Raw genomic sequence first — 19,872 nt, 5'->3', positions numbered from 1 at the left:
GCACGGTAGGGTACATCATTTCGCTGTTTTACTAGGATTGCAGGATGGTCTTGGCGAGAAACGCAACAGACAATATATATGTGGGTGCGCACTGGAATCTTGCTGGTGCCAACTGAGTTGAGATCGTCGTATGTTTACCGGATCGATGATATACATATTCTTGGAAAATTTAGCAGTAGTCTCTTCGTTGTACAGCCTTAAGCCGCCCGAATCAATGCAAGAATACTTGCAGAGCTCCCATGAAATACATCATGCGTGCTTCTCCAGGGCGTGCCTCAACTCATCATCAGCTTTCAGTTCTTTCTCTGCGCCCTCAATGACGGCCCTTAGTCCCTCCGCGCAATCCTCCAAGAGTTTTTGCTCGTCTTCATCCAGCTGAATTGGCATGGCACGCAATATTCCCTTCCGGCCAATGACCGCTGGCATGGAAAGACAGCACCCAAGCTCTGGCTGGTAGAACGATAGTGGGCGCACCGTACGGCTGTCGAACAAGATGTACTTGCAGATGCTGGCAGCCACATTACCTATGCCGTAGGCCGTGCAACCCTTTGCCGCAATGATAGCACCGGCTGCCCCGCGTGTATGGCTTTCAATGTCGGCCTTGAACTCGTCGGACAGTTTAGCCGACAAAGCGAGACGTAGTGGTGTTGATCCAATGCTGGCGTTGCTCCACGCAACGAATTGGCTGTCACCATGTTCTCCCAGTACGTAGGCATCGATGCTGCTTGGGCTGACTTCGGCCTTTTGCGCTAGAACGCCACGGAGACGTGCAGAATCCAGACTTGTGCCTGTGCCGAGCACTTGTGATTCTGGAAGACCGGAAAGCTTACGAGCGAAGTAAGTAAGGATATCTACTGGATTGGCGACGAGAAGTAGGATTGTGTGGGGCGAGATGGGTGACATTGATGTGAAGATGGAGGAAAGTATGTGTAGGTTGCGGCTTAGAAGGGAGAGGCGCGATTCGCCTGGTATCAAATTAGAAATAGTATGAATAGTGGAAGGTTGCACGGAAAAGCTTACCAGGCTTCTGCTTCGCCCCCGCTGTGATAACCACGACATCCGCCTGTCCCGCTTCTTGATGCGTCCCAGCCCTTATTTTCGTCGCAGCCCGCCCACCATACGTTGCATCGCCCAAATCTCTCACCTGCGCGTCTAATAGCTCTTTCTTGGGATCGACCAGTATGACCTCACTGCAGATGGGGTTTTGAAGTAGGGTGTACGCGAGCGTAGCGCCCACTTCGCCACAGCCGAGGATGGCGATGCTGGTTTTGAGACGCTGTTCAGACATTACGGTATATTGCTGAATTGTTTGCTGGGTGGGTGCCGGGTCGGAATGCTGCGAGACGTCGGATTATGTCCTTCTAAATGAAGACGTGATGCGGTTGCACCAAATAGATCGTGCTTTCCGAAGCGTCGATGGCAGCTGCGTTCCGAACAACAAACAGAGATCTCGAAAGCCTTATACTGCTGGTATTATGGGGTGGCAAGTCACGAGTAGCACAGTGCCAGCGGCATCAGGAGATTCACGTATGATGCTGTGCTTCCGCGCCAAGGGCTAGGCGTAGGTTCAGCCTCACGTACCCCGCTGATCGCGGCGTGCCGTCGACCCGTCTATTTTTCGTCAGGTTGCAGATTTAATGTTGTCTGAAATTGAGTGATGCACATAGAAGATATGTGCTGTTGTACAGCCGCAAGTGGTGATTCGCCCCTCAATTGCTATGGCTTGCACGGCAATTGCCGGCACGCACATATGAGGCGCAGGCGTAAACCTTTCACAACACAGCAATTCGTCACGTTGAACGGATGGATCGTGAATTGTGCTTGTCTAGTAATGCCGCAATCTACAGTCTGCAATCAATACTTCAGTTCGCTCGTCGTGACGTCTTCGATAAAATGAGCCTCCCGATATACCCTCGTCCACCACAAGTACCACGGCACGATGGTCAGCTTGATCTTATGTCCCAGCCATCCCGCATCATTCACTGTCTTGATCACACTCTGGCTTTCGTCAAACGCAATGTCGATTCGTTGTCTTCTCAATCTTTCATACGCATCAAACGCTTCCTTCACGGGCGCTCCGTCATCTTTCTCCATCCACCGCCCTAGACACCGCGCAAACAATACGCCGTCTTCGAAAACGATGCCTGTGGACTCTCCCTGGGGAGGCATGGCGTGCGCAGAGTCCCCTATCAACATGACGCGGTCGGTTGCCCATTTCCCGCCTTTACAGAGTGTGAAGACTGGCCAGAGGTAGAGATCTTGGGCGTCTTCAATGAGATGGTTGACGAGGGGGTTTGCGGCGCCAGAGTAGCGTTCAAGGATTTCTCTCCGTGCCTTTTCGGCATCTGCGCCGCGGGCTTTCCAGCCGTCTCGGGAGGCGATTTCGGGCACTTGCATGAGGGCTCCCACGTAGATGGAGTCCTTCTTCTCGTCGTGGAAGGATGTCAAGAGGATGCCCCGGCGCCCAAAATTCATCCCAGATGTCTCGAAGTGCGTCTCCTCGTACGCACCCGACGCCGTCTTGCGGCGAGGGGCGAAGCCGAAGGCATTGCATATGCCAGAGTATATGCCTTTGCGTTCAGGTTCGACATGTTTGAGGCGGGTGACGGAGTGAATACCATCGCAGCCAATGAGGATGTCTGCACTCACAGTCTCACCGTCTTCGAACGTAAGCCTAACGCCATTTGCATCTTCCTGAATTTCGGTGGTCTTCTTGCCGCATACGAGCTTGATGTTGGGGTGCTTCCCGAGAGCAGCCAAGACACCCTTTAGGCTTTCTCCTCTGGTTATTCTTAGCGCCGTGAAAGGAGGATTGCCCAGGCCTTTGCCTTCTGGACCACGAAAGCTGCTCTCAGACAACTTGGACCCGCTGTATAAGTCGAAGACTTCGACGGCACCGCACTCCTTGCCGTACTTGTTCGCCCGTATTTCCTGCAAAGCGCCAAGATGTGAAAGGAGACGGAGAGCGTTGGGGGTGAGATTGACAGCTCCGCCGATTGTTGCAGGCTCAGGTCGGATCTCGTAGAGCGTTATCTGCGGCGGTGGCCGTGAAGCTGGAGCATATTTGGTGAGAGCCAGAGCTGTGGTCAAGCCCGCTATGCCACCGCCGAGAATGATGATATTGGGTGGTGAGTCATTCTTAGGCATAATTGAGTAGACGGTCACAATACGTCAGCTGCGTGCGAAGCAGAAATTTCCAAGTCGCTGTCGACAATCTCAGGCTTGAATGTATTCCATTATGCATTCGATCTGGCTTGTGTAGGATTCCGGCCCGGTGCAGTAGGGCTGACTATGCGGCGTACCGGGAGCCAGAGCGCAAGCTTCGGCAAAGGTTGGGGAACCGATGGGTCAGCCCGAAGTAATCGGAGGTGCTAGCCTTCCGCAACAATGTGCGAGGTACGAGCCAGCTCCAACCAAGCAGTTGTCTCGCAAGCGAATTCTCCGTCACTGAGAGCTGTGTCTCGACACCATGTCTCATTTGTGTTTTATCGTAACGTCATGATGCCATTGAGTCTTGCAGCGCTCGCGTGACCGGAGCACCATGCTCGACTTAGCATGGGAACAAAGATCTTTACTACAGCATGTTCTGCTCCGCCCTTCTCCTCTCCAACAGGCGTATGGCTCGCTGTCGCCGCTCGTCGCGCAATGTGATGAATACCTATAATGCGTCAGCCGGACGCTGCTACGGGCAAAACCACCGCATCGACGTACCCAGAACCAGATGGTGAGCTCCACGAATCCGAATGCAAACACGACACTATTCTTTAAGTGATCACCCGCGCCCCGCCCGCTGCTCGCGAAGATGCCTCCCTGCTTGAACGCATACGAATATCCCGTCAGGCCGAACAGGAAGGCGAGCCGGACGGGTGTTTGCGTGCCCCAATATGCTTCCGTAGCTTCTTCCGACATGGAGAGCGCGGTGAGATCGGTGATGCCGAGGAAGGCGAGCAGGACTGCGATGAAGCCGGTGGCAGCTGAGGGTTTGAGGAATTCACGGGGCGTCGGCTGCGCAAGTCAGTCCACAGGAACAATCAGATGCGTAGATTGCTGTGCGTTTCACCCACCAGCTGCATGGCTTCGCCCAGCAAGAAGACAATGTTCTGTTCAGCAATCATCCTCGGATTCCGCAGGATGAAGACGGCGAGGGTGACGTGGAAGAGCGCCAGCGCGCGTATGATGGTATAGGCCGAGACGATCGCCATGGTCGCCTAAGTCGAGAGCGAAAGGAAAGAAGGGTTGAACACGAAATGTACAGCCTAATGCGGTTGTTCTCTTGATCGTGTCTTGCATCTTCAATCGTGCGTGTCTGTGTGTTCTCGGAGCCCGCACCTTCCGAAAAAAGACTAGTGTCCTGATTGATAATGCCATAGCCGCTGTGCATGTCGACCTCCGCGACGGTTGCATAAGGCCTCAACCACTCCCTTTACATGCTCTAGTTTTGGACTGCCATGGAGAAGCAAACATTCTCTTCACGAGACGTGGAGCAAATTACTACACAGCCGATTGCGTCTTCAAAGCGAGCAAACCATGCGACGACGAGGCGCCTCACCATCACAGTGCTCATTGCCATCTTGCTACAGCTAGTATACTTCTTTCGTCATCCATTGTCGCACCTGTTCCAGACTGCATCATGTCACCACTTGCTCGGGCAGCTCACGGTCGCGCAGCGAGCGCAGAAGATCTTGCGGGAGAACCCACTCATTGGTCAGACCGAACATCTGGACACCAAGATCAAGACTGATTAATTTCCCATAGATGGCCACAATGATTTACTGATAGCACTTCGTATCCAATACAAGAATCAGATATATGGCGATGATTTCAAGGACAAATTTGAGAACGGGGGCTTTCCTCAGCAGGTCGACTTGCCAAGACTGGACCGAGGCATGCAGGGCGGTGCCTTCTGGAGCGCCTTCATGCCTTGTCCGCCAGGTAATGGAACAGACTTCTCGGACGAGAAATATGCCCCTAGTAAGCCGGCTCCCTTCGACCACGATTGTAATGAGTATACTTAGCGTACCAGTCGTGAAGATGACCCTGGAGGCTTTGGACACATACAACCGTCTAGGCCTCGCGTATCCCAAATATTTCACCCTTACCCCGGACAGCTACGCTGCCGAGCAAGCCTTCAAAGCTGGCCGCCTCATCTCACCTGTCATCATCGAAGGCCTCCATCAGATTGGCAACTCCATCTCTACCCTGCGTCTGTACCACAAGCTCGGCGTTCGATACGCCACGCTGACTTGGAATTGCCACAACAAATATGCCGACGCTGCTCTTGAATCAGACGAAAACTTCACTGCAAGAATCGCCACACCGTATTGGAAAGGTCTCAGCCCCGCCGGTCGCGATCTCGTACTGGAGATGAACCGCCTTGGCATGCTAGTCGACCTCGCGCACGTGAGCACCGATACCATGCGCGACGTGTTGACTGGTAACGGCACGGAAGAGTGGAAGGGGAGTATCGCACCTCCAATCTTTAGTCATAGCTCCGCTCATGCTATATGTCCGCATCCACGCAATGTGCCAGACGATATTCTGCACCTCGTCAAAAAGCGCAACTCCATCGTAATGGTCAACTTCAGCCCGGGTTTCATATCTTGTAAACCGGGCAAGACACCTCATGATCTACCCGAGTTTGATCCGGAAAATTCAACGCTGGACCATGTAGTAAAGCACATCAAACACATTGGCGAGCTCATTGGGTACGATCACGTCGGGCTAGGAACTGACTACGATGGCATTGAGTCCACGCCAGAAGGCCTCGAAGACGTGTCGAAGTTTCCTGACCTGGTAGCTGAGCTGCTTCGGCAGGGTATCAGTGACAAGGACGTAGGGAAAATCGTCGGGAGGAACATACTCAGAGTATGGAGAGAAGCTGATAAGGTGGCTGCGAAGTTGCAAAAGACTACTACGCCGCTTGAGGATGATATACAGAATCCATGGTCTGCTGAGAAGAACGAACTCTAAGTAAATTGTATCAAGGCGCCAGCAGGGCGTCCAAGAAATGGGCACTGGTTAGCTGCGCAGCTGAGCTGCAGACTTAAAGTAGATACCTACTTCTTAGATAGTTCCCCAGAACCCCTGAAGGTGCATCATATGCACGTTTCGTGTGGCTCTCTGGCAGGCTTGGGCATTTCGCCAAGGCTGTAGCGGGCAGGATATCTAACATGAACTCATCCTGACCAATGTACAAAAGTGTACACGCGCAACTCTCTCATATGCCCAACAAACAAGTTCATATAGCATGCTGGTCCTGACTTTCCCAGCCACTCGTGGGCATGCTATCCTCACGTGGTGGCCAAACATGCTACGATATCTGAAGCCCGAATCAGTCACACGACTCATCATAAGATAAGTGATCGCCAAATCAACGTCAGAAACTGAGAGTGGATGGATAATGATTGGCGTCGTATATTATGACGCGAAATATAAATTGGTTTTTTCAAAGACAGAGCCGCCATTTTGTATGATTGCCGGGGATCGCTATGCAGATAAGAAGCAAACAAGAAAGGAAACATTTAGAACGGGAAAGCTTCGAAGTCCCGTCTACAGCTTTGCCTCGAGCTGCAATACCTCCTGGTTCCACTGTCTCTGCACCGGCGCCCGCCTTGGGATCTCCGGCACATCCTGTGGGACATGTTGTATCTCGCTGTCTTTCCTCCTGGTCACTGGCTCCTCAAGGTAGGCATACTCCTTCCGCCACTCAGACAGCATGTTCACAGTGACATTGCTCCCTCCGCAGAGAACAATGACGACCTTCTCGTCAGGGCGCACCTTCCGGCCGAGTGCCTTCTCTAGTCGTCCGTCGTAGCATAAGGCGACGTTGACACCGCAAGCGAGCTCGACCATGATTCTCTCGTCATCGGCAAGGCGCCAGCACCCCATCGCCGCCTCGGCATCTGGGAGTACGACGCCCCTGAAGTTGTCCCGTTGCGCTGTGTCGAGCGTCAGCTGCGTGACTCTTGCACAGCCTAGCGAAGTGGCTTGCGACGTGATCCTAGGAAGTGTGACTAATTGGCCGGCGTGCACAGCAGCGGCGAGAGACTCCGCGCCGGCGGTCTCGACACCGATGACGGTTGTCGAGCCAGAAAGAGAGAGGTCATCGAGAGCCATGGCGAGACCATTGAGAAGGCCACCGCCACCGACAGAGCAGATGATTGTGTTGGCGGGGCTATCGGGCATTTGATCGGCGATTTCGTACATGATGGATGAGTTTCCGGCCCATATGTCTGGGTGGTCAAAGGGTGGGGCATAGATGGCTGCTTCGCCGGCCTGTAATCACACTGTCAGCACTACGTCCTCAGATGGGAAGGGTAAGTAACAAGGACGTGAAGTACAAGAGGCAACATACCTGCGGCATCAACTCCTCCCTCATGTACTTATCAGCATCCGCCCACGCGTCTCCATGTTGTAGCACCTCATAAGCGCCAGCAGCCTTGATCTTGGTAACCATCAACTGCTTGACAGTCGAAGGTACGACGACTGTACACGGGACGCCGAGTGTCCGAGAGGCGTGCACGGCAGCGAGGCCAGCATTGCCGCCGCTCGAGCAGAAGATGTGGGGGTTACTGATGTGGGTGGGGAGCTCTTCGACTCTCTTGACGAGATAGTGTCCGAGGCCTCTGCTAGGTATCAGGATGTGTTGTTGCAGTCATGGAAATAGAGGAATGCTTACCGAGATTTAAACGATCCAGAAGGCTGAAGTGTCTCGAGCTTGAGGAAGATTCTGCTTCTACGATTTAGAATTCCCTAATCACGAGGAAACAGGCGATAACAGCAAAGGGTTGAGTGCAGGTGGTGATGGAGAAGTGTGACCGTACCATCCCGCAGCTTGGGACAACGCATATGACTCTCTGAGAGGTGTTTCGACCCAAGGCCTCGACTGCTCCTGAGATGATTGGAGGAAGTCCTTGACGCCCATGTTTCTTTGTGTGATGATGTTCGACCTGGGAGTTGAGGGGTTATTGAAGCCACGAAAGGCTTCTCGAAAGATACCGTTTCAGGAGTCAACAGGAATCACGGAAACTAGATCTGACGATAAGAACGGACAGTAAGGCAAGGTCAATAGAGCATACCACACAACTAGAGTATTACCCCAGTACCTCTTATACCTCCCCAGATCCGTTTCCCTCCGCATGCACCGGCCCCGTCCAACCTACCCCTCGCACCCCTGTATCCATTACCCTATAATAGCGCGAAATTACCCTATAAAAATGCTTATCGCGCACAGCCCAATAAAACTCTTGCCAACATGACTTTTCCATGCCGGGACAACACGTTGAGCAACGTCGTGTTGGTATGGTCGCCAGTGGATCCGAGATCCAAACAGGGTTTGGGTTTCCCAAGTCGGTTATCGACGGCATCGACGACCAGACCCGCCAAGTGTTGATTGGGGGGGCGGTCAAGGGCGGCAGAACACCCGGCGCAGTGCGAACTACTGCGTGCTGACGATGGACGGCTGCACATGTGGAGAGCGCGTAGAGGCTACGGGCGGATGCTAGAGGCTGGTGGTGAGGAGATGGCATCTAGGTGCGTTATCTGCACCCGGGGTAGCACATCGAACGTCCGCCAGTCTGCCGTAGAAGCAATCCTGGAATTGCGCTGCATACATCGGAAGCTTCGCCTTCCCACCCGTCCGCCTATCCTGAAGACGGCCGGCGGTGAGATTTCGGATCTAGAAACGTTCGCTATCTGCGCGAGGATCAGGTGTGATAAGAGCATGATAGCACGTCGACCGCTGGCCAATCTTGCAGTGCAACAAGTGACATTGCGCCGTCTATATCGGATTTCCGTCGGAAAAGAGGTAATAGCGCCCGCGTACGCCTGAAATGCTCACACCCCGACCGCCGCTGGGTATCAGTGCTCATCGTACGCTTAAGTGTATAGGAGTCGCGTTCGACTGGCTCACACACCTCTCATATTTGTGCGAGTCGGCTCCTATGCCGCTGTCTCGGGTACCTCAAGCAGACCTTTGCGGTAGTTCCAGTAATGCGCCCTTATAGGGTCGAATCTGGTGGCTAGCAGCTCCAGTGCCTTTTTGGCTTCTTCCTTATTGCCCTCTTCCTCTGCATAGATGTCTGCCAGAAGATCGAGCGCATGGCTGGAATATATATCGTCCGGCCGGCGCATGTCAGCGAATTCGAGCGCAAAGTCCTTGAGGCTGGACGACGGTAGGCCGGCAGCGCGAACCGCGCCCTTGAGGTAATTCCAAGGACTCTGATTTTGAGGTGCTTTCCGAATCGCGTATTTCGCATACCTGTGGACAGTCAACCTCGCCTGCGGACGGGCGGCACCGCGAACCTACTCCAGCTCTCGTTTCACGACATGTTCGCTCTCCAAGTGCCCACTGTGGCCACCCACGACCAAAAACCAGCGATGGTTCCATGCCGAGTTGTTGCGCACGTCGTCCTCGATCATGCTCTCGGTCCAGGTGAGCTCGTCCTCTTTGTCAAACAGGCTGAAACGCTGTACCAGCCACTGGCGATAGCTCCAGACGTGGTAGTTCTTCGAGTCCTGCTCCAGCATGGTGGCGATGAAGTCGGCCTCGCCGTCAGGTGAACCGAGAGCGTCGATGATGGTCTGTCGGTGATGCCAGATCTGGTAGTTCTTGAGGTGCTGCAGCGCGGTGGGATTGAGCCATTCGATTTCGCGGCCGAGGTCGGCTTTGATCTCGCGGAGCGTTTTGGCGCGGTAGAGCCTTGACAAGTCAGTTTCAGCTGCAACAGTGAGCGTGCTTCTCCTTCCCTACCAGACGGTATAGTGGGCGGGGTTCATGGAGATGATGTGCTCGGTGAGCTCCAGTACCCGCTCGCTATGTTCGCTATCCGCCATGACGGCGCGCAGATAGCCCATGGCCTCGCTGTACTCGTCTGTGTACGCAATCGAAGCGAGCGGGTGCAGCCCACCGTCGTCCTGCGGTAGCGGCTCAACGTCGCCCCATGCGGGGTCGTCGCGGTAGTACTTTGCATCCTCGTTGGCAGGCATCTTGGGGGCTTGCACGCGCGAGCGGACCGACACTGCGACGGCGAGCAACAGGCGATATGGCAGCGAGAAGACGGCCGAGAGCAGCGTGAATAGCGCCGTCATCATGGCGGGGGACGCGTTTCCTTGGCGGGCGCCGCCCCTCTTTGTACCTCGACCCGCCAACAATACTAAGCATCCGTGAAAGAACGAGCAACGCACGAGCGCATGGGGCTTGTAAGAACTGGTTGGTAGCATGGACTGATTGTACCAAAGAGATTGGTACTAGCTCTTTCTGCCGTCGTCACATTCGTTCCTCCGTCAGGCTGTACAGAATGCCATCGTCAAGAAAGCCCTTGTGCGGTTTCTGACACGCTGCCATTTATCCTACTACATGATACTGGCTGCTCACTCTGATCAACTGTAGCTCATGCATGTGAAATCCAAACGAGTGCTGGTTGGACCTATTCGAGTCGAACTATACATCACTCCTCCATGTTCACTGCCAGTTGCCGACAGTTAGTGTCCGATACTGCATCGTGCACCTTTTGAAAACACGAGCCATCACGCAACTCCCTGATATGTCTCGCCGGCTACAATATCCTCACTCTCTAACTGCCTGTCCATCGTACTTGGCGAACGGCTTGCCACCCTCCTCTTCGACCTCCTCCTTCTTCTCCGCCCACCATTGCGTTGCCCTGTCATGTACACCAATGAACTCCATCGCGTGGCTGTGCTCGTGTGGCTTGCGAATGGTGCCTGTTAGTAGCCGTCCCAAGTCAGCTCGCAGATGCAGGAAACCGTTACCCAAGAATATAATATCCATGGTGTACCCTTCCGAAGCTGTTTTGATGGTAGTCGTACGGAACGATGCATGTGGAGGGGTTTGGAAAGCCAGAATGCTGAAAGCCATGGTGCGAGGAGGGAGCTGCATACGAGCAGTGAAATTGTTTTTGTGCTTGAAGCCCGCAATGGATGATATGGTGAGACTGCGCTGGCCATAACCGTACCTGTCAAAATGTGTCTCGGCATACTTGGGACAATACAAGGTCCACCTACCCTCAACACAGCCAATAGGTACGGGTATGTGGGCTCTTGTAGCGAGCATGAGCAGGTCTTCGGCCCGCTGAGCGTGATTGCTAGCTTCTTGTAGCTTCGCCTTGTCGTCTCCGGAGTAATCAAGCTGACCGAGAACTTCCATGTTTTCCTCCTTGCTCAGTCGAAGAAGCTCCTCCTTCTTGGCCGAACATCCTGTCATCTTGTGCAAGCACGGTGCGGGATCTCCATTATGTTTGGCATCCCATTCCAAGTGCTCCTCGAGGTATTGATCTTCCTGGTCGAAGTTGACAAAATTTGTTACTTCGCGGTATCTAGCAGTGAAGACATCAAGAGGGACTTCTTCACGATCTTCGTGCAAGGTCTCGAGTCTGTCATTGGTAGTGACAAAGGGGTCTTTCTCAGCGGCCGAGCGTACATACGGCTTTCCAACTCGAGCGAAGGCTTCTAGAATGCTCATTGAGGCGGACGATGTGCGGACAGAAGTTATAGTAGAAGCACCTGTTCTGGTACGAGGTCTCGGCTTGGTTCCATCAATCAAGGGTTTCTTGAAGCTTCGCAGATTCGCATCAGTGAGCGCGTTCGGCACAGAAGGTAGCTCGGACACCACCTGAGATGGCTCAACAGCTGCAGGTGCAGTTGAAGGAACCGGAAAATCGCTATTAGGTGTTGGAGAAGAACCGAGGACAGTTCGACGATACGTCTTTGAAGGCTTGTACTCCGTGGCTACTGTGTCATTTCTCAACTTCAGGTTGGGCGAGAGGGGCACGGGCGTCCTCTTTGGGGTCTTGGACGGTGGTGTCTCCGGTACAAGCACTTTTGAGTGCGGAAGATCCTCTTCGTTATTCTTATGAGTTTTGGTACCGGTGGGCTTGGTCGTAGGTTCCTGGAAGAGCTGAGGGAGTGGAATAGGTGTTTGTCTGGGGATCCGGATGGGAATCAGGCTAGGGGTGGTGGGATCGCTGGCCAGACCTCCATTGATTTGTTTCTCCTTATTCTCTTTCACCTTCAGCTCGTCGGAGCCATCGATCCAATCACGCGGCACCAGGTTATGCTCATCTGCTGCTTGTGGGGAGCCTGGGAACGCAATATGGGTCTTGCGTTTCGCCTTCTGCACTCTAGGCTGATCAGACCCTGTGACCTGTGCAGACTGGGTATGCTCGGTTGCGTTCTGCTGGGTATTCTGGCTTTTGCGCTTCGTCTTTTTCTTGGACGGCTGTTCCTTTCCTTGCGCAACCTGCCGTGGGTGTTTCGGTGGTGAAGAGCCAAAGCGAAACAGAGAGTCTAGTTGTTGGCCGGCAAGGTACTCTTCGTTCACCAGCCGAGCATTGGCTGCCGCGGCATGTGCCTCACTCTCCCTCTTGCGCTTCTTCTCCGAACGGCCACCCTGGTCAGCACCATTCTTGTGGATTTGCTGGGTCCTGCGGGGTGGAGCTGAAACAACTTCAGATGCATCCGCGGTACCGTGCGTGCCTGTATCAGATTGGCGGTGCTTCTTCTTGTCCTTTTTCTTCGAGCGACCATCTTTGTCAGACATCGCTTCAGCTCTCTTCAGCAAGCGCTCAAGCTCTGCGTTCTTGTCTCCATCCATCGGCAGCCGCTTCTTCTCTTTCTTCGCAGCCTTTTTCATATTCTTGGTGGCGTCGGTAACAGACCGACTTCCGACTGTGCCGTCCACGTTGGCAGGCAGGGCACGGCCTGAAGCAGCAGGCGCGTCTTGATCCTGGTTTTGGTCCTGGTCCTGGAAGTCTTTGGTGTTGTAGACTTTGGGCTTGATCCTTCCGCCGTAAATGTGGTGGCGCGGCACCGGGTACAGGCCGAATGGTGGCATGTATGCTGTCGCTCAGTGCCGTATATATGTCGGATCAATCAGACGGTGGGCGCCAGGTTACCGCACCTGCTGTTGTCAAGAGCGGCGCGGGCGCGTCGCACACTTGGACGCTTCCAAGACGTCCGCAAGCAAACGCAGAACACTGCGACAAAGTGAGAGACGCAACGCAACCTGCGAGGAAGACCATGTGTACCTCGTACAGCAAAGACCGAGAAGGCGTACCGCGCGACTCGAAGTGTTCCGCAGACACTGGCGAGATGTAAGAGGAAAAGAAAACCACGGTCGCTAGGGAATCAGAAGAGAGAAACTGCCGGTATGTTCGAGACAAGTTGGCTCGTAAACAAACTGGAGCGGCGCGCAGGTGAAAGCGCACGCAGGTTGCGTCGTCGCGTCAACGACGCAGTTGCCCATTTGGTGAACATGATGGATTTCACCTTCACCCTGGCCTTCCCAAGGCCACCCGACCAGGAACCCGCATACATACTGTTCCACGGGCGCCAAAGACTGGGTTGGGAGACCGGGTGGGTCACTGGCGCGATGTGAAGATGAAGGTGAGAACTCCTCGCCAGCACCGTGGAGCATACAACCCGTGGACCCCAGGGCTGCACGGGCCTTTGCCCCACCCATCAGGCACACATACCTTGCAACATGCATGCCGGCTTACACGAACATCATTGCCTCCATGCCAGAACATTTGAGGCCCTTTGAGCGCATGGAAAGAGTAAATGCGTTCGGTGGCGCACGCGAGATGATAGTTTGATAGTTTGATAGTAAAAATGCTCCAATCCCACGTCCTCCAAACCTGTGAGAGCCGCAGGAAATACCGCCGCAGTACAATGCGGTTCAAGCTCTTCACGCAGCGCTCCTCTGCTGTACAACGTAGGACGGCTTCTTACAGCTGTGCCTTCAATCTATCATTCTCGCGAAAGCGCTTCGGCCAGATCCCCTGTTTACCGGGTGACAGGATCCCGTTGGGGTCAAGTGCATCCTTAATCGTCTCTACAAATCGTCGATATGCATGGTCATTAAAGTCGTACAACGAAGCAACAAGGTCTGCAACAAATGAGTTTAGTGCACGATTCGTCTGGCGCTGTGACTCACCCATGGTGTTGATGTGACTTCTGTATTTGCTGAAGCCTCTCTTCTTGCCCTCTTCAAACAGATTCAGGAAGATGGCCTGTACTGCCCGACGATGCTCCAAGTTCGTCTTGTCGAAAGTCATCATGTTGACGAAGATGACATGTCGTTCGTGCATGAAGAAATCGCAGAACAGATCAAAACCCTCGGCCTCGCATATCCTAAATTCTCTTAGCACAGTTGCATGTCAAAACTCTGGTTGTTGTATTGCTCATCCTGAAGAAACACCATCTACCAAAGCCCTGGGCACTGTAGCTGACTGCATGATGTGGAAAGCGAAAAGAGTGTGGAAAGCATGACATACCTCTTCGCAACTTTCACCCAGTCCAATACGGTCTTTCCACTCGAAGGAATGATCGGACTATAGTCATAATGCGCCCCGATTCCTCCACCTTCCTTAGGCAACCTGAATTTGACCATTGGCAAACTCCAGAGGCTCGGCACGCCGACGAAGAACCCTCCATGAGGCTCAGCAACGCTCGCCGGATCCAGCGTCCCCCCATCATCAGCCGAAAACATCTCCCCACTCAAGCGACCCTTTGGCGCTTGCTTGGCCACGATCTTCTTTAACTTGTCGAAGTGTGCCTGAACCACCTCTTTTGCTCCATACAGCCCAAACTTGGCGTTCCAGTACCCGATACCAAGTTGCGCCTGGAGTTGCTTCAAGCGCCATTCTGGTATAGCACCCGCTTCTGGCCAGAGTTCTTCTCGCTTTCCCATCATTCCGAGCCATTCGACCAGATTTGACACGTACACGGTGTTAGGCAGTAATCCATCGCGACGGAGCGGACCGAGCACGTCGACGATGGTTTCCACGTCATCAAAGTCGGGCATATCGAACGAGCAGGACATAAAAGCTTGAGGTGCTGGCGTAAGCCATATACCCAGCTTGGTGACGATACCGAGGTTTGACTGCAGAAACAAGCCTTCAATACTCGGGCCGAATGTGAATTTGGACAGATGCGACGATTGGGACTCGGAGACGGCGAACTGTCCCGTTCGTACGAGCTCGCCGTTGGCGAGCATGGCCTCAATTCCGCAGATATGCTGATGGTGGGTTGCGGTAGGAGTGAAGCCTGTTCCGCGATCCAGTGTGTTTCCGACCACGGAGCCCTATGTGAATCAGTGTGAGTCAACACCGAGTGGACTGTCACCTCGTGCATGTCTTGGATAGGCGAGAACGCGTTGTTCTGTCAGAAGGACAAGTCCAATTTGTACCCCCAGGAATGCTTACCCAGCCCAGTGAAGGGACCGATGGCCAGACCTTGAGCTTATGCGCGACGCAGTATTCGTAGAGCTCAGTAAACGTGACACCAGGCTCGACCACGGCATAGGCATAACCATCGTTGACCTCGATGATCTTGTCCATACGGTGGAGGTCTAGGGCGACGGAGCCATTGACGCGCGGTGCTGGGCCTCCATATCTGTTCCAGGCTCCAGGTCAAACGCTTAGCGCTATGAGATGACTGAGGGTGAACTGACCCAAGATTCTTCCCTCTCGAAAACGTCCATACCGGAATGGAATATTCATTAGATATAGCAAGTACGCGCCGCAGTTCTTCAACATTCCTTGGCCTCACAGCGGCACTGGGCATCTTGCGCTTGCCTTCTGCCTCCCATAACTCATAGGGATCGATGTACTCTGTTAACTGATCACCTAGAAGTACCTGTTCGTGCCCGACTACAGCCATAAACTGTATGATTGCGGCGTCGAATGCATACTGTGTGACCCCCGGAGGCAGTACGCGTTTCAACGGTACTGTGATGGAGTCTTTGAAGAGATTGTAGTGTGTAGATTGATATTCTGCGTTAACGTACGCTGGTGACGGAAGGGATGACATGGCGATGTGACGAGATCATGCGGTATGTACAGGAGTTGGAAAGAGAACCGACTTGTATGACCTGGTCAATCTGCGTTGGGGATTGTGGATCGATGCTAGAGGCGTTTCAGGTCAAATGGGGTGATAGGGTGCCGGTACCTGAGCTTACCCCACAATGCGGAGAAGACGGAACACGACCCCACATCTCCAACACCAACACGACCCACAAACAGCCGCCACTGCTTTCTCTGGCAGGATGGAGGTCAACAATGAGCTTACCAGCTAACGAACCATTAGCAACAGTTAGCCAGTGAACGTTTACACGGAAGCAAGTGGCCAACGCGTCAAGCTATGTTACATGATTTGCCCTTCACCCGTTTGGTGGGGTACAGATTGGTTCACTCACTTGGTATGACGCTACTGCCACCATTGCTCACTTCAAGTCGCCAAACCACAATCGCAACTGACTCAGAGTTATCGCTACCGCTCATAATGGTGGACGCCGCTATGAACATATACACGGCGAGATACGTCCCGGACCGACATCGATAGTTTAAATCAACGAGAACAGCGGGGACAGTAGGCCAAGCGTGCCGAGCAGCAGACCAAGATGCAAGCAAGGAACAGAGCAAAGAGGGCGGGGCGCCAGCGGAACAGAGAGCTCACGTTCGAGGAATTGTGCACAAGAAGCGCTTGGAGGACGTGTTTACTAGTGCCGACGGTTTGGGCCTCACTGAAGGCGACCCTAGCAAGTATGCTGAAGATATGACTGTGTTTTCACACTCTATGCAGATGAATCGCTAACAGGGTCCCAAAGCAAGCCCGAAGATTGTCACACGTTCAAGGGCAGCGCTAGTCAGAAACACTCGTCATCAGACGGTGCACATGATTGTGACATACAATGCTATGTCAAGACCTTGGATGCGGCGTTGCTCATCCAATGCAGGGACCAAAGCTTTTGGCGAGTCACCATGCAAGGGTGGCACGGAAGGAGATTTGGATTTGCGACCACAGTGAGTGCGGCTCTTGATGCTTCATCTACCGACTGGGATGTACCTCTGTCCGCGTGACATTCCCCTCTAAGTCTCTCAACCTTACACCTTTTTCGATAACCAATGTAAATAAAAAAACACATGCGGCCGCCCGTAGAACAGTAGAAGGCACGAATTTGAAAGACAAGACTAAAGGTGCTTGTCGCAGTATATGTAAAAGTAAATGGTGTGGTGAAAGGCTGAAAACGCCCCCGGCAAGTTCCGGATATTAGAAGAGGAATTGGATGAAGCAAGAAAAGTCGTTAGAGTCATAAGATCGTAGCCCTCGCAGAATCGAGTCTCGTGCTGGGCAGGCCGGCAACCAGAACCATCCAGCCTGCACGTCAGCTATGCGCCAAACTCCGTAAGCAAGACCGTCTACGCGCAAAAGGCAGTGTTCAACAAGCAAGCGCTACGGTGCGTCGTCATCAACAAAGACGCCCCAGAAGTGTACCTCTTCGTTTTCTCGTCCTCTGAGGGGACCGCCGTAAACATCGGCGCACATCTCAATGGGGACTTCGAGCTTCAGGCAGCCGTTGCCGAGGAAGGTGAACAGCAGCCAGGAGTCGTAGCCTGGGAATGCGCCGTGGTCGTCGGGCTTCCTGCTGAGGATGCCGCGGTTCTGCAGGGAGGGCGTCTGGGGCACTTTGAAGGCGTGGAAGGGCAGTGTCTCGAGAGCGTCGGCAACGAAAAAGGACGAGCCCAGGGCCAGCTCGAGCGACACAGGGCCGTGGTCGGGCTCGCGCGCCGTGTGCGGGGGTCTGGCGTGGCAGTGGTGGAATCGCACGGTTCCTAGGCGTAAGTCGACGGGCTGGCCAAGCATGTCGAACAGCTCGGTCGAATACAGGCGGAAGTAACCATGGTGGATGCCGCGCAGGTCGTCGGCGGCGTCGTCGTCGGCGCTGCCTGCGTCGAGGGCGGCGTGCAGCAGCTGCTCGACACGCCGTCCCTGAGCTTCAGCGGCGCTCAGCGAGCGGCGGATCTGCAGTTTCGTGTACCTGGTGCCGAGCTCGGCGACCGCGAGCCTGCACGCCTCTCGCCTCACATGGTCACGCCGCCCGCGGTGGTCAGGCTCCAGCGAGCGCAGAAGCCCCGCCTCGAAGCGCAGCACGAGGTCTTCGAACTCGCGCATGACGCGGGCCAGGGGCGAGGAAGCGGCGGCGGCAGGGGCGTCGGCGTCCGTCTTTGCATGCTGGCGGTCGGGGTCGCTCTTCAGCGCGGCCATTGGGGGCCCCGGGCCTGGGGGTGCAGGGCAGTCGCCGGGAGCGTGCTGGGTCGCGTCCTGGGGAAGACGAAGGAGGCTCGTCGGGCGGTGGTGGTGGGAGGGGGTGAGGAGGGTCGGTCGGTCGTGGTGCCGAAGGCAAGGCGGACAGCAGCAGCAGCAGCGCGGCCGTCGAGTCGAGTCGTGGGGAGGGCGGCCGTCAAGAAGCGTCAGAATGCAGCGCTGCGCAAGCCGGCATCACATCTCAAAACATGCGAATGCGGGACGTGGAGATTTTGCACGTTTCCGTTTCCTCAGAAGGCGCTCCCGCCAAGCGCAGCAGCAGGACCGGCTGCAGGAGGTGCGCTCCCCGGCCAATCAGAGCGCGCCGCTTGGCTGGGCCTGTCTCTGCTGTCGCCCGCGTCGAGCGCTTACAGTGTGTCTGTCCACGCCCACACCACGAATACGACTGCGACCACGGCCTCGACGGCGGGCCGACGCTTCCAGGCGCCGTTCCTTTCGGTGGAGATGCGACCTGCCCGCGCGCGACGCCAGACCAGACCGCCCGCCAGGGGAGCAAGCCACAGATGTGCACGGCAGCGCGCCGTCCTCCGACCCCCAATGCAGCCTGCCATTGGCCTGCGCTGGGCCCCCGAACCGGCCCGCACTCCAGAGCTTCTCGGCCCGCGTCGTCGCCGCTCACGCCGCTGTGCACCCACGCACACATACATACTCGTAGAGCCCCCGCAGACCTCAACACCACGCTGCCCGGCTTGCCTGTTGGCCCTCGCTGCCATGCCACGCCCCATCCCATCTCGCCGGCCGCGGCCCGTGTATGTCGGCAGAGCAACAGCCGAACACCGGCAGCCCCGCCACGCCGGAGCTGCAGCACGACCATGGGGCCGCTGACAGCTCGTCGCCAAACGCGCAGCACAACTCGTCGTCCACTTAAGGTTTCCTACATGCCGCTGACTCAGATCAGATTGCCTTGCCAACGCCCGTCAGCATGCCATGCGTGCACCGGTGCATCACCTTGGACAGAACAAGCCCAACACGTACATGCCTCGCCCACCCATACACGCCGGCGCTCGTACCCGTGCGCCTGGAGCCCGGGCCGGTGCAGACGATCACATACCGAGTGTGCAGTACTTACTCAGTCATGCGAGCTTATGATGCGGATTATGAGGGCAGGGGTGCAATCAGCTTATGCCGTCAAATCTGCTGTAAGCCCAGGTGGCACCTCTTCGTCGCCTGTTGTCCATATTGTCGTCGTATAGTATCACCCTCGACACCGTGGCGCTCTCGCTCGCACAACCTAGAATCCCCACCATGCCTGCGCCACGGCTGGTGGGACCTTCTAATCGGGTGTCCACGGCATATGTTTGGGCAGCGTCGAGCCTTCGATAGCTGGACCCCTGTCAAACGTCGTTGCTTTGCCCTGAGCCTACCAGTCCTACCAGGAGGTGCATGTCCGCATTCGACCTTGTCGTTGCCGAACTCTATGGGACCCGTGATCGAAGTGGTCGAGGAGACTCGGCCATTGGATGTCCGCAGACATTCCTTCCGCCATAGAGGTATCCGTGATCTAACGCATTTTGTCTTGCTACCTTCATGGAATGTGATCTTGGCGGCTTTTCAATACCGTAGGTTCATCGGAGTCGTCCTATGTGCTCTCTTGGTCTTGTCAATCTCATTTGCCATTTTGGGCAACGCGAGGAGTAATCTCCTCTCGTGTCTCCACATCCTTCTCCATACTCTTCGGCATCGGCGGATTAGACAAACCCTTACTTGCGGATACCTCATTCAGCAAGACTAGCGGCGCATTGTGGTGCC

The 19,872-nt window shown here is 54.9% G+C and overlaps 9 protein-coding genes across 9 annotated transcripts; 1 reads left to right on the top strand and 8 right to left on the bottom strand.

The window, feature by feature from the left end:
• Positions 1-249: 249 nt before the first annotated feature.
• On the bottom strand, positions 250-1,288 carry N0V89_012213 (uncharacterized protein; the record flags this gene model as incomplete). Its single annotated transcript, XM_056220936.1, has 2 exons — positions 250-965; positions 1,021-1,288. The coding sequence occupies 2 exons, from the start codon at positions 1,286-1,288 to the stop codon at positions 250-252; spliced, it is 984 nt and encodes a 327-aa protein (XP_056064923.1).
• Positions 1,289-1,854: 566 nt separating this feature from the next.
• Positions 1,855-3,147, bottom strand: N0V89_012212 (uncharacterized protein; the record flags this gene model as incomplete). The annotated part of the gene is made up of 1 exon (XM_056220935.1): positions 1,855-3,147. One exon carries the CDS (start codon positions 3,145-3,147, stop codon positions 1,855-1,857), a length of 1,293 nt encoding a protein of 430 aa, XP_056064922.1.
• Positions 3,148-3,574: 427 nt separating this feature from the next.
• On the bottom strand, positions 3,575-4,202 carry N0V89_012211 (uncharacterized protein; the record flags this gene model as incomplete). The annotated part of the gene is made up of 3 exons (XM_056220934.1): positions 3,575-3,658; positions 3,712-4,005; positions 4,065-4,202. The coding sequence occupies 3 exons, from the start codon at positions 4,200-4,202 to the stop codon at positions 3,575-3,577; spliced, it is 516 nt and encodes a 171-aa protein (XP_056064921.1).
• A 428-nt stretch (positions 4,203-4,630) lies between these two features.
• Positions 4,631-5,970, top strand: N0V89_012210 (uncharacterized protein; the record flags this gene model as incomplete). Its single annotated transcript, XM_056220933.1, has 3 exons — positions 4,631-4,658; positions 4,756-4,971; positions 5,024-5,970. 3 exons carry the CDS (start codon positions 4,631-4,633, stop codon positions 5,968-5,970), a joined length of 1,191 nt encoding a protein of 396 aa, XP_056064920.1.
• Positions 5,971-6,549: 579 nt separating this feature from the next.
• CHA1_2 (catabolic L-serine/threonine dehydratase) lies at positions 6,550-7,924 on the bottom strand (the record flags this gene model as incomplete). The annotated part of the gene is made up of 3 exons (XM_056220932.1): positions 6,550-7,275; positions 7,355-7,623; positions 7,819-7,924. 3 exons carry the CDS (start codon positions 7,922-7,924, stop codon positions 6,550-6,552), a joined length of 1,101 nt encoding a protein of 366 aa, XP_056064919.1.
• A 1,016-nt stretch (positions 7,925-8,940) lies between these two features.
• RAM2 (CAAX geranylgeranyltransferase alpha subunit) lies at positions 8,941-10,092 on the bottom strand (the record flags this gene model as incomplete). Its single annotated transcript, XM_056220931.1, has 3 exons — positions 8,941-9,259; positions 9,308-9,700; positions 9,752-10,092. 3 exons carry the CDS (start codon positions 10,090-10,092, stop codon positions 8,941-8,943), a joined length of 1,053 nt encoding a protein of 350 aa, XP_056064918.1.
• Positions 10,093-10,567: 475 nt separating this feature from the next.
• N0V89_012207 (uncharacterized protein) lies at positions 10,568-12,850 on the bottom strand (the record flags this gene model as incomplete). The annotated part of the gene is made up of 1 exon (XM_056220930.1): positions 10,568-12,850. The coding sequence occupies one exon, from the start codon at positions 12,848-12,850 to the stop codon at positions 10,568-10,570; it is 2,283 nt and encodes a 760-aa protein (XP_056064917.1).
• An 892-nt stretch (positions 12,851-13,742) lies between these two features.
• On the bottom strand, positions 13,743-15,828 carry N0V89_012206 (uncharacterized protein; the record flags this gene model as incomplete). Its single annotated transcript, XM_056220929.1, has 5 exons — positions 13,743-13,903; positions 13,952-14,148; positions 14,292-15,100; positions 15,222-15,411; positions 15,470-15,828. The coding sequence occupies 5 exons, from the start codon at positions 15,826-15,828 to the stop codon at positions 13,743-13,745; spliced, it is 1,716 nt and encodes a 571-aa protein (XP_056064916.1).
• Positions 15,829-17,250: 1,422 nt separating this feature from the next.
• N0V89_012205 (uncharacterized protein) lies at positions 17,251-18,063 on the bottom strand (the record flags this gene model as incomplete). The annotated part of the gene is made up of 1 exon (XM_056220928.1): positions 17,251-18,063. One exon carries the CDS (start codon positions 18,061-18,063, stop codon positions 17,251-17,253), a length of 813 nt encoding a protein of 270 aa, XP_056064915.1.
• Positions 18,064-19,872: the final 1,809 nt, after the last annotated feature.

This window comes from Didymosphaeria variabile, assembly GCF_027946475.1.
Source record: "Didymosphaeria variabile strain IMI 356815 chromosome Unknown scaffold_10, whole genome shotgun sequence".
NCBI classification, from domain to species: domain Eukaryota; kingdom Fungi; phylum Ascomycota; class Dothideomycetes; order Pleosporales; family Didymosphaeriaceae; genus Didymosphaeria; species Didymosphaeria variabile.
This window is presented reverse-complemented; position numbering and strand designations above follow the sequence as displayed.